This window comes from Piliocolobus tephrosceles, chromosome 6, assembly GCF_002776525.5.
Source record: "Piliocolobus tephrosceles isolate RC106 chromosome 6, ASM277652v3, whole genome shotgun sequence".
Lineage (NCBI taxonomy): Eukaryota > Metazoa > Chordata > Mammalia > Primates > Cercopithecidae > Piliocolobus > Piliocolobus tephrosceles.
In genome coordinates this window covers 86,089,539-86,103,183 of record NC_045439.1, presented here as the reverse complement: position 1 = coordinate 86,103,183, position 13,645 = coordinate 86,089,539, and the positions used below count along the sequence as shown (strand labels likewise).

The 13,645-nt window shown below is 36.0% G+C and overlaps 1 protein-coding gene across 1 annotated transcript in view; it reads right to left on the bottom strand.

The window, feature by feature from the left end:
- Positions 1-8,406: 8,406 nt before the first annotated feature.
- Positions 8,407-13,645, bottom strand: part of FBXO22 (F-box protein 22) — a 31,823-nt gene continuing 26,584 nt past the window's right edge. The window contains exons 6-7 of the mRNA XM_023197616.2: positions 12,944-13,109; positions 8,407-10,308 (exon numbers count right to left, since the gene is read on the bottom strand). Coding sequence (XP_023053384.1) covers positions 9,891-10,308; positions 12,944-13,109 — 584 coding nt within the window. The 3' untranslated portion in view covers positions 8,407-9,890. The remainder of the gene's footprint in view (positions 10,309-12,943; positions 13,110-13,645) is intronic.

Here is a 13,645-nt window from a genome sequence, read left to right as displayed (position 1 = left end):
TAATCCATTCTGCTGCAGGGTGTGTGTGCTTCTGTAATGTGCATCAGTCCATCGGCAACTGCTAAGTAGGGGATGATACCAGTATTCAGAAGTCACATTGGCTCAACATGACTCTCCCCAGAAAGCTGATGTGCTGAAGCAACCAGAAGCACATGTTCACACACCTAGAGAGAAACCCTAAGGGATACATGAATATCTTATGAAAAAGGATGAAAATCCTTTAAGTGCAAGGAGTAGCCAGCTTAGTGGCTTCAAAACCACCTCATTCTTCCTATGTTATCTGAGAAGCTGCAAGTACTGATGAAAAAACTGAGAAGACATTTCACCTGGCAATTAGAAAAAAGCACTGACTGATGGATACCTCTGTATCATTCTTTCAATATTGATGAAAATGCTTTCTATTAGAAGTGACTGATTTCAAGGATCTGTCTCTCAAAGGAAGAAACAAAAACCCAAAAGTTTGACTGCAAAAGATTGACTAATTCTAGGTGCGAATACCAGTGGAAATTTAGGATTGTTATTGTACTATACAGGTTACAAAGTTCCAAAACTATTTTCCTTGTAAGTTTTAGTGCATGATTTTTCAGAATGCAGTTTTCATCGTTTTAGGTGCAACATTAAGAACTGGTTAGGTCAGAACAATTTAGTTTCTCCAGTTTTTTCCACCTAAGTTACATGGGAAAAAAAGTGGGGGGAGGGGGGGAAGGAATAGTAACTTTAAGGAAGTGTGAAAATAAAGTCTTAGAGCAGTGGAAAGGTCTGGGGCTGGTAAATGGCTTAGGCAGAAGCGCGTGCACCGGCCGAACGTAACAGCTCGTCTCTGAACTATGTCCTCGTCAAGGATGGGATGCACGCTGGCTTCTCTCCAGTCTGGCCCAGTGTAGGCACTGTAAATTCAGCGTGTCACTAGTGTCACCGATTCATTCATCACCCATCATTCATTCATTTCACAAACACATAAGGGTGAGCCACTGAAGCAGAGTATACAAAATGAAAAGCTCTCACATAATTTTAATAGACTTTATTGTTAGAAGTTTTAGATTTTCAGAAAAACTGAGCAGATAGTACAGAGTTCCCCTATGCTTCCACCCACCCCAGGCCTCTATTAACATCTTGCACTAGTGTGGTATATTTGTTTAACCAATATTGACACATTTTTACTTTATTTTTTGAGACAAAGTCACTCTGTCACCCAGGCTGGCTGAAGCCTATAATTCACATGAAGGATCCTCTTTCTGTTTTATGTCTTTATGAATTTTGACCAATATATAATGCCATGTATCCACTATTATCGTACTGTATACAGTAGTTCCACTGCCCTAAAAATCTCTACTCCATGTATTTACCCCTCCATCTCTCCCTCTGGCAACCACTGTCTTTACTATCTAACTTTGCTTTCTCCAGAATGTCATATATTTTGAAATCATATATTAGGTAGCCTTTCAGACTGACTTCTTTCACTTAGCAATATACACTTAAAGTTCCTCTATGTCTTGTGACTAAATACCCCATCCCCACCTTTTTAAAATATGTGTATATATATATATATAAATATATACATATATATATATTTTGGTGGTTTAAAAATTTACTGTGGCAAAAGGTACATAAGATTTAAATTTTAACCACTTTGAAGTTTACAGTTTACAGGCATTAAATACATTCGTTGTATGTACCAATCACCACTATGCACCTCTGAAACTTCTTCATGATCCCACACTAATCTCTGTGCCCCTTAAACTATAAATTCCCATTTCCTCCTGCCCCCTGTGACAAAAAATAATCTTTGTTCTACTTTGTCTCTGTGAATCTCACTAGTCTAGGCACCTCACATAAGTGGATTCATATAGTAGTGTCCTTTTGTGATTTACTTCACTTAATGTCTTAAAGGTTCATCCATGATACAGTATGTAGCAGAATTTCCTTTTTATGGCTGAATAATATTCCAATGTAGGGATATAACACATTTTGTCTATCCATTCATCTGTTGGGTATTTGGGTTGTGTCCACCTTTTGACTACTGTGAATAATGCTGCAGTGAACACTGGTATACAAATATATCCTCAAGCCCCTGCTTTCAATTGTTTTGTGTATATACCCAGAAATGCAATTGCTGAATCAAATGACAATTCTGTATTTAACTGGAAAATCACTATACTGTTTTCTACAGCAGCTGCACCACTGTGTATTTCCATCAGTAATAAGAGTTCCAATTTCTCCACATCCTTGCCAACACTTGTGTTTTTTAATTTTAATAACAGCTATTCCAATGGGTACGAAGTGGTATCTCATTGTGGTTTTGATTTGCATTTCCTTACTGTTTAGTGATGTTAAGCATTTTTTCATGTGCTCATTGGCTATCTGCATGTCTTCTCTGGAGATCTATCCAAATCCTTTGCCATTTTTAAAATCAGGTTTTTATGTTGTTGTTGCATTTTGGGAGTTTTGTGTGTATTCTTGATGTTTAATCCTTATTAGGTATGTGAACTGCATATATTTTCTCCCACTCCATAGGTAATCTTTTCACTCTGTTGATAGTGTCCTTTTATGCACAAAATTTTAGAATTTTAATGAAGTCCAATTTGCCTATTTTTTGTCATCTGTGAATTTGGTGTCATATCCAATAAACCATTGCCACATCCTAAGAGTTTTATGGTTTTAGCTCTCACATTTAGGTCTTTGGTCCACTTTGAGTTAATTTTTGCACGTGGTGAGGTTGCAACTTCATTCTTTAGCCATGTGGTTATCCAGCTTTCCCATCACTATTTGTTGAAAAAACTATCCTTTGAATAGTCTTGGCACCCTTGTCAAATATCATTTAGCTACAGATGAGAGGGTTTATTTCTAGGCTTTCCAGTCTATCCCATTGATCTGTCTGCCTTTATGCCAGAATCACATTGTGACTGTAGCATTATAGAATCACATTGATTACTGTAGCATTATAGTAAGTTTTAAAATCTGGAGGTCTAAGTCTTCCAATTTGTTCTTTCTCAAGACTGATTTGGCTATTTGGGATCCCTTCAGATTCCATATGAAATTCGGGATGGGTTTTTCTATTTCTGGAAAAAAAAAAAAAAATCCTAGGATTCTGATAGAGATTGTAGTGAATCACTTTGAGTAGTACTGACATATTAACAATTAGATTTTCCAATCCATGAACATGAGATGTGTTTCCATTTATTTTTATCTTTAAGCAATGTTTTGTAGTTCTCATTGTACAAGCCATTCACCACCTTGGGTAAGCTAATTTCTGTGCATATTATTATTTTTGGGGCTATGGTAAATGGGACTGTTCTTGTAATTTCCTTCTCAGATTGTTCAGTTAGTGTATAGGAATGCAACTGATTTTTGTGGGTTGACTTTGTATCCTGCTACCTTACTGAATTAACAGTTTTATTTTTTTGGTGTGGAATCTTTAGGGTTGTCTAAAGATCATATAATTTGTGAACATACAGGATTTTACTTCTTACTTTCCAACTTGGATGTCTTTTCTCTTTCTAGCTCAGGCTAGAACTTCTAGTACTGTGTTGAATAGGAATGGTGAAAGTGAGCATTGTTGTCTTGATCTTAGAGGAAAATCTTTCAGTCTTTCCCCACTAAGTATGGTGTCTACTGTGGGCTTTTAATATCTGGCTTTTATTTGTTGAGGTAGTTTCCTTTTATCCCTCATTTGTTGAGTGTTTTTAATCACAAGAGGCTCCTGGATTTTGTCAAATGCTTTGTCTGGATCAATGGAGATAATCATCTGGTTGTTCTCCCTTCATTCTATCAATATGGTGTATTATATTGATTTCTGTATGTTGAACCATCCTTGCATTCCAGGAATTCATTCCATTTGGTTATGCTGTACAATCCTTTTAATATGCTGCTAAATTCAGTTTCCTAGTATTGAGAATTGTTGAATCAGTGAAAGTAAGGAATCTTTTCTTCTGTAATCTTTATCTTGTGGTATATTTGTGTCTGTAATCTTTTCTTGTGGTATATTTGTCTGGCTTCAGCATCAGAATGAATTAGGAAGCATCCTTCCTCTTCAATTTGTGGAAAAAGTTTGAGAGGGCTTGGGGTTATTTCTTCTTATTTGGTAGAATTCACAAATGAAAACCATCAGGTCCAGCGCTTTTTTTTCCAGGAGAATTTTGATTACTAATTCAATTACCTTACTGGTTCTAGTTCTATTCGGATTTTAAAATTTTTTTCATAGTTCAGCAGTGGTAGGTTTTGCATTTCTAGGATTTTGACCATTTCATCTAGGTTATCCAAGGTGTTATTTTATAACCCTTTTCATTTTTCTAGAATCTAGAGTGCTGTCCCCATTTTCATTTATTTTAGCAATTGAGTCTTCCATTTTTTTTAATCTAGGTATCGGCTTCTCAACTTTATGGTCTTTTAAAGAACTTGTAGTTTCACTGATTTTTCTCTAGTGTTTCTAATCTTTATTCAATTTATTTTATCTGTTCTAATCTTTATTATTTCCTTCCATCTGCTAGCCTTGGATTTAGTGTGTCTTTCCCCCCTCCTTAAGTTACAAAGTCAGGCTGTTGACATGAGATGCTTTTTGTTTTTAATGTAAGCATTTATGTAAATTTCCTTTTTAGCAGTGCTTTCACTGCATCCTATAAATTTTGGTATGCTGCATTTTTCTTTTTAATTTCTCTTGTGATTTCTTCTTTGACCCATTGGTTGAGTGTGTTGTTTAATTTCCACAAGTTTGTGAATTTTCCAATTTTCCTTTTGTTATTGATTTCTAACTACATCCTGTTGTGGTTCAAAAATGCTTCGTATCTTCTTCACTTCTTTGCGTGTGATATATATCTTTTAAAACTATGGAGGCTTGATTTGTTGTTTCTGCTTTCAATGATCCCATCTCAAGTTGGCTGATTCTTTCTTCTGAAGAATAGATTTTTTGCTATTCTTTGCTGCTGAACCCCTCTAGTGAAAATTTCATTATACTTTTCGCCTCCAGAATTTTTTTATAATGCCTTTCTCTGTTGATATTGATTTTGTTCATTTATCTTTTTCCTGATTTCCTTTAATTCTTTGTTCATGCTTTCCTTTAGTTCTTTGGGCATATTTGAGTTGTTTTAAAGTATATGTCTAGTTTAATGTCCTTCATTAGGACAATGTCAATTAATTTTGATCTTTTGCATGGGCATTATTTTCCTGTTCCTTTGTAAGGCTTGTGATTTTTTTCTTGAGAATTGGGTATTCACTATTATAATATGGTAACTCTAGGTATGAGATTCTTTCCTTTCCCCACGGTTTTCTAGTTCATTTATTTTTTTATTTTTAAAAGCTGTCATCCATTCATTTTGAGAGTTTTCCAAATTACTTTTATAAAAGACTATTCCTTTTGTGTGTGATCACTGAAGTCTCCCTTTTATGTCATATTCAGCTATTTTGACATAAATTCCCTCGAATGCCAGGTGCTATCCTAGATTTTACAAATTGGCTTTGTGCCAGGTAATCCTCCAATACTTACTTTGACCTGCTTTTGAGCTTAGGGACCAGAGCAAGGTGAAAGCTTAGGTCTTAGAACTTTCTGGGCAAGTGTTTTCCCTGGGCATATGCATGTCGCATTTTAAATCCCCCCTGTATATATATAACTGTTCTTAATTTCCTAATTTCCCAAAGTCTTACCCCAGATTCTCCTCTGGGCTTTAGTTGTTCTATTTTATGTTTCCACCTATAACCTCCTGCCCCATGTACCTGTGGTTCTTTGCAGCTTTTATAAGCAGTGCCCACCCTTCCAGTTAGGCAAAAAAAAAGATGAGACCTTGTGTCAGTCCTTCAGGTATCCCCAGACAGGTTAGAAAAAAATGTACACAGTAATATGCCAAAAAAGTCTATTATGTTTTCTCCAGTTCAAGGGAGGGAACTGGGCTGCTGCTGCTTCAAGACTGTCACAATGCAGCGAGTGGTCGGGGCAGGAGCCACTAAAAACTCAAAATTTTCCTATCATTCTAAAGATGACTGGGAATTCTTTTGGTTGCTGTAAACCTCTGACTGTTTTCCAAAGCTCTAACGAAGTTCGTCCAGATGGTTGCTACTTTTTTTTTTTTTTAATGTTTTGATGGGGAAACAAAAGCTTGCAGCTTCCTAGTGTGCCCATTTTGCTGATGTTGCTGGGGTCAATTATGTTTTATTCCTCCCTATAATTTTAGTATTACAAGACCTTGAATAGAGTATGTTTATTAAGTACAGTGATTAAATTTTGGTGAGAATTAGAAAAATGTCAATGGTCTCAAAATTCTCCTCAATCTGATCATTTGCATTTAAAAGCAACATTAATAAATATATTTTCTTTCAATTTCTTCTAAATTAATCTTGCCTGTTTTTGCTGGCTGTGAGAACAGTCACTATAGAGCAAAAACTTTTATAAATCTGTTTTAAGAAATGAAAGCTTCCGGCTGGGCACAGTGGCTCATGCCTGTAATCCCAGCACTTTGGGAGGCTGAGGCGGGCAGATCACCCGAGGTTGGAGTTTGAGGCCAGCCTGACCAACATGGAGAAACCCCATCTCTACTAAAAATACAACATTAGCCGGGCATGGTGGCGCATGCCTGTAATTCCAGCTACTCGGGAGGCTGAGGCAGGAGAATCACTTGAACCCAGGAGGTGGAGGTTGCAGTGAGTCGAGATCGCGCCATTGCACTCCAGCCTGGGCAACTCTGTCTAAAAAAAAAAAAAAAAAAAAAAAAAAAAGAAATGAAAGTTTCCATACCAAAATATTAAGTGATACTTATTGGCTTCTGCCAGTTTCCTACTTTGTAGTAGCATATGTTCTTGTAACCTGTCTTCAGTTGTGGCATAGGGTAGATATATGTATATAATATATACATATATAAAACAAAAATAACAGGTCTTGCAAATATTTTATTATTCTTCCCTATAAAGTAAGTTTCTGGTACCACATTCTTTATATCGCGTAAGTGTTCGTTTTGTTCATTTAACAAGGATATTATTACTAATGCTTATTTTATTATTTTAGGATTTTCATTAAGCCAACTCATACTCAGTTTCTACAAATGAAAATCAAAGTCAATCATCTAAAATTTCATGATTTCTTCCCATCAAGAGGATCTGCAGTCTTCTGTTCCCATTAAAACTGAATTTATGGTGGTGCAAGCCCGGGCCAGACTGGGTAAAAAATGACAGAAGCACATTTATATTCTTAAAAATTTCTGCAGATTGCATAGAAAGTTCTCAGATTTGTAAAAGTTTATTTCTATTGTAATTCTTGGAATTCTTTCCGTGTTCATTTTGTTAAATTTGCAATATAAACCAGTTGCACATCTTTTGCTATCTGGCCTCCTAGGTTGAGGGTTAGGGTTTGCTTTAAGCAAAACTGAGATAACTATAATGTGAACTGGCCTACTGGATTGCCCACTTCTATCAATCTGCAAGGGTGGATCTATTTCTAGGTCTTAATTTCAAGGTTTACTTTCCCTTTTCCTTAGATTTTACTTGGATCAAAGGGCATGGAAATATATTTCTTGCTTAAGTCTTATACAAAGGAAACTGTGGCCCCAGAAATTATTTTGCTTTGAAAGTATGTAGATGAAATAAGTATTTTTAAATGTCTTGATTAAATAAAGCATTCTGTGATCTGATCGTCAGCTCAGTATGTAGGCTAAGGGTATACCTTTACTTCTCTTTTTTATGCTCAAATTTTTTTCATGTGATTGTTATTTTCAGTTTCACAGAGGACTACAATGATTGTCATCTCTAGGAATTTAGTTTGTTTTTAGCTAATACTCCTTTAATGCTTCTAAGACAGGCCTTTCAAAATTGTAATAAATGAGTTACACAGATTTAACTTTGGCTAAATTACCATTTCTCTTCCTCACAGAACTTCAAGGCCTCTGAGAAAGGGAGGATGACTTTTGTTCTTATCACTACTACTACTGTTTCTATTAGGTCAACTTTTTCCCTTTTTACTTTGCACTAAGGTTGCAACCATGTGACTAAATGATTTTAGTGTTCGTAACAAGCTCCAAAGGCTCAGCTATAAAAAGGAACCCTTTAACAACATCAAATATTGTATGAAATTATCCTGTATCAGACTCTCCTTTGAGAAGTGGCAAAACATTTTATGAGTATTAATTTGCTTAAAATAATCCGTTCAATTCTAAGGCTCATTTTGTTCATATTTTCAGTTTTAAAAATCGCTTTTCCTCTACTATTCAACCAATTCTGGTTAATATCAGGGACAATAAAGTTTAAAAAATTAATTAGACTTATGTGCTATATGAGCACATTCAAAGACTAAAATTTTGAGGTATTTTGATAATAGCTAAATAGCAAGAGCTAAATATAAATATTCACAGATGAAAAGTTTTGACAAATTTTTCTTTCCTCAGGAACTAGGATTCAGAATAATCATAAATTAAAGGAATATTCGAAGTATTTTTATCATATATATATAAATAGCAAGAGAAATATTTTCAGTTTTAAAAAAAGGGATAAAAGTGATAAAAAAGGAAAAGGAGGAATAATGCTAATACATTTGACTTTACTTACCTTGCAAGTATTCTACTGTCCTGTTAGAACAAACCACTGACTGTTACAAAAGTAACATTAGTTACATCATATTGTATTAGGTGGAATATGCTAATTTCTCTCTTGTAAAACAGTCTGGAGGTGGATAGTCCACGCCACTTAATGGCGTTTCTTCAACGAGGTTGTACAGCAACCGGATCCTTCTGTTGTTTTTCTTCCACAATGGTGTGTTGCCTCCTCTTCAGGGTCCAAGATGGCTCACTACCAGATCCACATTCCAAGCAACAAGATGGAGAAAGGGGCAAATAAATGGTCATGCCATTTTAATGACACAAATCATTGCCCCTCACATTCCAACGTCCAGAACACAGTCATACCTGCACAGGAGACTGGGAAATGTAGTCTTATTCTAGGAGGCATACCCAATTGAAAAATCAAAGGTTCTATCATTATGCAAAAAGGAAAGAATGGATATTGAGGGAAAATTGGTGCTGTCTGCACATCTCTTATTTAGACATTTGTATAGAAATTCAGACTTGAAAATCATTCTACCGGGAATATGACAGGAATGACTAGCTGACAAATACCAACTATTCTGGGTTTTCGTTTATGAAGAATTAGTTTACTTCCTTTGTTCATCCAAAAGCAATGAAATGCAAAACATTACCTGAATGAGTTCCAAGCTATGTTTTATTGGTATAAAACCAAAATAAGATGATGTAATACTCTGGTCTACCAGTTAGCTATATAGACCTAGGTGAAAAAAAAAGATTTTTAAGGAAAAAAGAAAAATGTTTTACTTATGATAAAACACCGATTAGTCTTGTCAATTTATCTGACCAAAACAAAAATAGTTCTTTAATTTTTATCAAATAAGTAAAAAGTCAGTAATAATATTGTTACTTCTGAAAAAATTCATAAAACTGAAAGGCAGAGAAAAATTTCTCAAACCATCAGTATATTTTTCTCCTTTATTAAGGGAGAAAAAAGGTCTTCATGATTCTGCTAAAAGACATCAGCTAACAATGCAAGGGGTAGTCAGGGAATGTCTTAAATCTCTGTCCTACTGATGAATCCCCTTTTGCTCTTCCTATGCAGGAAGACTATTTAAGGTCACGTCACACAGCAGCTACACGATCTGGTGCAACACAACTACAATCAGTTTGCTTGTGCCTGATGCAAAAGCTCTCAAACTCCTAGTCTGTGTTATGTCCAAAGTTGTCCTTCATCTAATATATTAAAAACTACCCTCGTGATCTTAGAGCATCAATCAAAGCTACAAAAAAGATATACCTAAAGTTATTTTTGTTTGAAATACACATAGCCCAAGTTTTCATTTTCTGAAAAAGGCAGAACCCGAAAGTTATATATTATGAAAGCCACTTTAATTATTATTTAGATGACCCCAGATGTATGAGTGCCATTATTGTTGTATAGCTATGAAACAGATCATCATCTTTTACCTCATTACATTTCCTCAATATAAAGTTCCCAGTGACTATCCGATCACACCCAATTTCTCCATTTCCAAAGAAGCCGAATAAGGGAACACTAGGAAAAAACTTTCTGAACGCATCAGCCTCAACATTCCCCTTGGCTCTGTAATACTGAAAGCCCCTGCCAACGCATGCAAACATGAAGCCAATGGTGTTCTGCTCTGGAATGTTGGCCGCTTTGAGGCGCTGCATTGCAGCCTCGGCAGTCTTCTCATCACTGACGTCCTCGTTGAGGAGCACAGTGGCACTCTGGATTCGGTGTCCACTAAATGACAGTCCAACCACACCTGCGGCATCAATATCCAGAGGGTTCCTGGAAAATTTAGAGAAGTGGCAATATCTCATGAAACATTAAAATTTTTAAGTACAGAAGCAAAATCCTCCTGATTCACTGATGGGAGGCCGCTGCCTTTAGCAGCCTATGGTTAATCTGAGGCTCACCCTCACAGATGAGTAAAATACGGTCAAAAATCAAACTATTAAAATAGATCAAGAGAAGCCACCATTTTTTTCAGTCACAAATACAAAAGGGCAATGCACATCCATAACAATTTCTGAAACCCATATTCGGTTATTAGAAGGGACGGTTTCCTTACCTTTCTGACTTCCTTAAAAGGAATATTATAATTTTATTAATATACACAAAGATATCCATTAAACGAAGCCTTCTGCTATTATTTACAATGTTAACATCTTTTCCCCCCACTTCAGCCGTCAAATTCTGAAAGACATATATTAAAAATATAATAATGGAGGGTGATTTTATGTTTTTGGAGATAGGGTTCTCTGTTAGCTAGGCTGAAGTACAGTGGCACAGTCATAGTTCACAGCCTCAAACTCCTGGGATAAAGCAATCCTCCTGCCTGAGTCTCTCAAGTAGCTGGGGCTACAGACACATGCCACCACACCTGGCTAATCTGTAAACATTTTGTAGAGATAGGGTCTCACTATGTTGCGCAGGCTGGTCTCAAACTCCTGAACTCAAGCAATCCTCCTGCCTCAGCCTCCCAAAGTTCTGGGATTACAGGCATGAGCCACTGTACCCAGTCTTAGAGGATAATTTTGAAAACCTATTAACTCTAGAAGTTTTAGCTTTATGTCTAGTCCACTAGAAAATATGTTTTTTTTTGTCTTGTTTATTGCTTTGAGTCTAGAATTCAGCTTAATTTGATGGTAAAAACTCATGTTTTGTTTTTGTATTTGCCTGGTTTTTTTAAAAAATGAAATATCCTTACAAAAGAAAATACAACATTGATAAAAGTTATAAAGCATATAATATAGTGAACATCCACTAGGGGAGAAACAAGTATGTTACATTTCTATCATGCTTCCAACATCTGAATCTATAAAATGGGCAAGATTCACTGGATTACTGAGAAACTAAGACACAAAAAGGTTAAGTGACTAAGGTAATAAGGCTAGCTAGTAGTAAAACAAGTTTGTGAGGGGGCAAAATCTATCTTCTGAAGTCCTCTGCTGCTTTTAAAACTTTATCACATTTCCTCTTTGGTACAGAATTGTTAATACACATTGTCAATCTTGCCTCAAAGAATTATTCACCTTCCTTTTGGGCACTGGATCAGTTAGGTTATCTGGACTTTATTAAAATGGAGCACTCATTTACTCAATGGTTTCTCTTAACTGCTGACAGAGTATAAAGACCACATTAAAATTAATGGGTCATGTGAAGAGTAATGATTGGGGTGGAGGGTGTTTCTCATACTAGGTATAAAAAGTAGATGATATACAAATTGCTGTACTAACAAGCTAGCGCCTCAGATGTTTTAAGTCTGAGTGAGATACCTGCATTTCAAAGGTAAACTGTATGTTGAATCACCTTTGCCCTATCGGTATACAATTTAAAAGTTAATAGCAAAGATACAGGAAAAATTAGGCAAGAGGGGAAATAACTTAGATAGTCATCAAGAATTCGGTGTATGTATGCACAAAATCCAGTGTTTGATATTCTACTGCCTGGGATTCAATGTACTTGGCTTTCCTCTTTTCCTCCTTCCTGGCAGTCCAGGGACCTCAACTTTAGCTATTTTCCCAGATCTAGCTCACAGAAACTACCAGAAGAGAGAGTATAACTAGGATGACTTACATAATTCTTACAGATACTGATCTCCACGTCTGTCCCCAAGTCACCACTCTAGGATGCAAATATTAAACAGAGTGGGAAGCAAATACTAGTATTTACAAGCATTGAGGGTGGGGTAGGGTCTCATTTTCCTGCTGGAAACAAATGACATTTATGTCCACCTAATGGTTTCAAACTCAAAATGGTATGTACTTTCATTCAAGATGGAAAGGAAGTAATGGCTCCCAAGACAGAAGAGCAAATATTTTTATCTTTGAAAGCAAAAGCCTTAGTAACAAAAATCAAAGATCCACAATTTTTAAGCTTGAAAAAGCCTTTCAAAAGATCTAATACAGAATTTCCAAAAACCAGTAGGACTTGCAAGATGCTCTGTGAAAAAAAAGCTTTTGTGACCAAACAGATTTGGGAACTGTCACAGGTAATACTATTCCCCTTCCAGATTTCCAATGCACTGGGCATATTAGAAGCTCTGAGAAGTTTTGCATAAAGATACACTTGAACCATGTGTTTCCTTTAAAAGAGGAAACTAGAGAGGAGGTGACACATTGAGGTCACAGGAAGTAGCACATTTGTCAAAGGAAAGATCAACAGGCAATGTCAAAATAAATTTTAAGGAGAATGTGAGTCCAACTAAGAAGTTCTTAAAGGACAATATATATAAAAATGTAATTATTTAACTGTAAGCAGAATTATGTTGAGTAAGCCCCCTAGCCAATGTCTACTACAAAATGGAATGAACTATTATCTTAGCAATTCTTTACACGTTTTTTAAATTAACCCCAAAGTGACAAAACCTGAGACCATTTCCCTTCATTCACAGAGGAAATCAGACACACACAAGACATACTTTTCAGAAGTCAGTGATGACAGGTTGTCCACCTGGCCTCCAGCCAAGATGATATTCATATCACTGAAAGTGCTGACTACTTGCTGCAGATAATTACTGGCTCCCACCTTACAGCAATTATAACCGAAGACAAGGACCACACGAAGTTCAGGGTTATCTAAAAGACCTGCAGAGAAATGAAGAGCAAGAGTTAAAGACAGCCTTAAAACAAATTATTTTATACATTTTGCAAAATGAAATGTTACTGTTAATAACTTGCATTCCTCCTTAAGGGCAATTTAGTGGCTTAAGGTATGAAATTTTCCATTTTTTTAATCTTATTTTATATCCTCTTCTATCTCTGTATCACGTTTTCCATTTCTTACAAACATTATGCAAACTCTTTATGATTTTTTTCTATTAAAAAAACCAAATGGCTATTTGTATTAATAAATAATACAATGAACACAAATAATGAAGCAGCTATGTACTGAGCAGCAATCCTTGGTGGACCAAGGTGCAAGCTGGCTCCCGGTAGGGAACAAAAGAGAACACTGGTTTACACAGAGCTGTGCTAGTAGCAGTGAGAATTTACAGACGTTTTATTTTTTAAAGGAGAGAAAAGGCACTAACCACCTATAGTGTGGTGAACAGTGCCCCCTGCCCACGCAAAAGGTATATCCACATCCAATCTCTGGAACCTACGCATGTGAGCTTATTTGG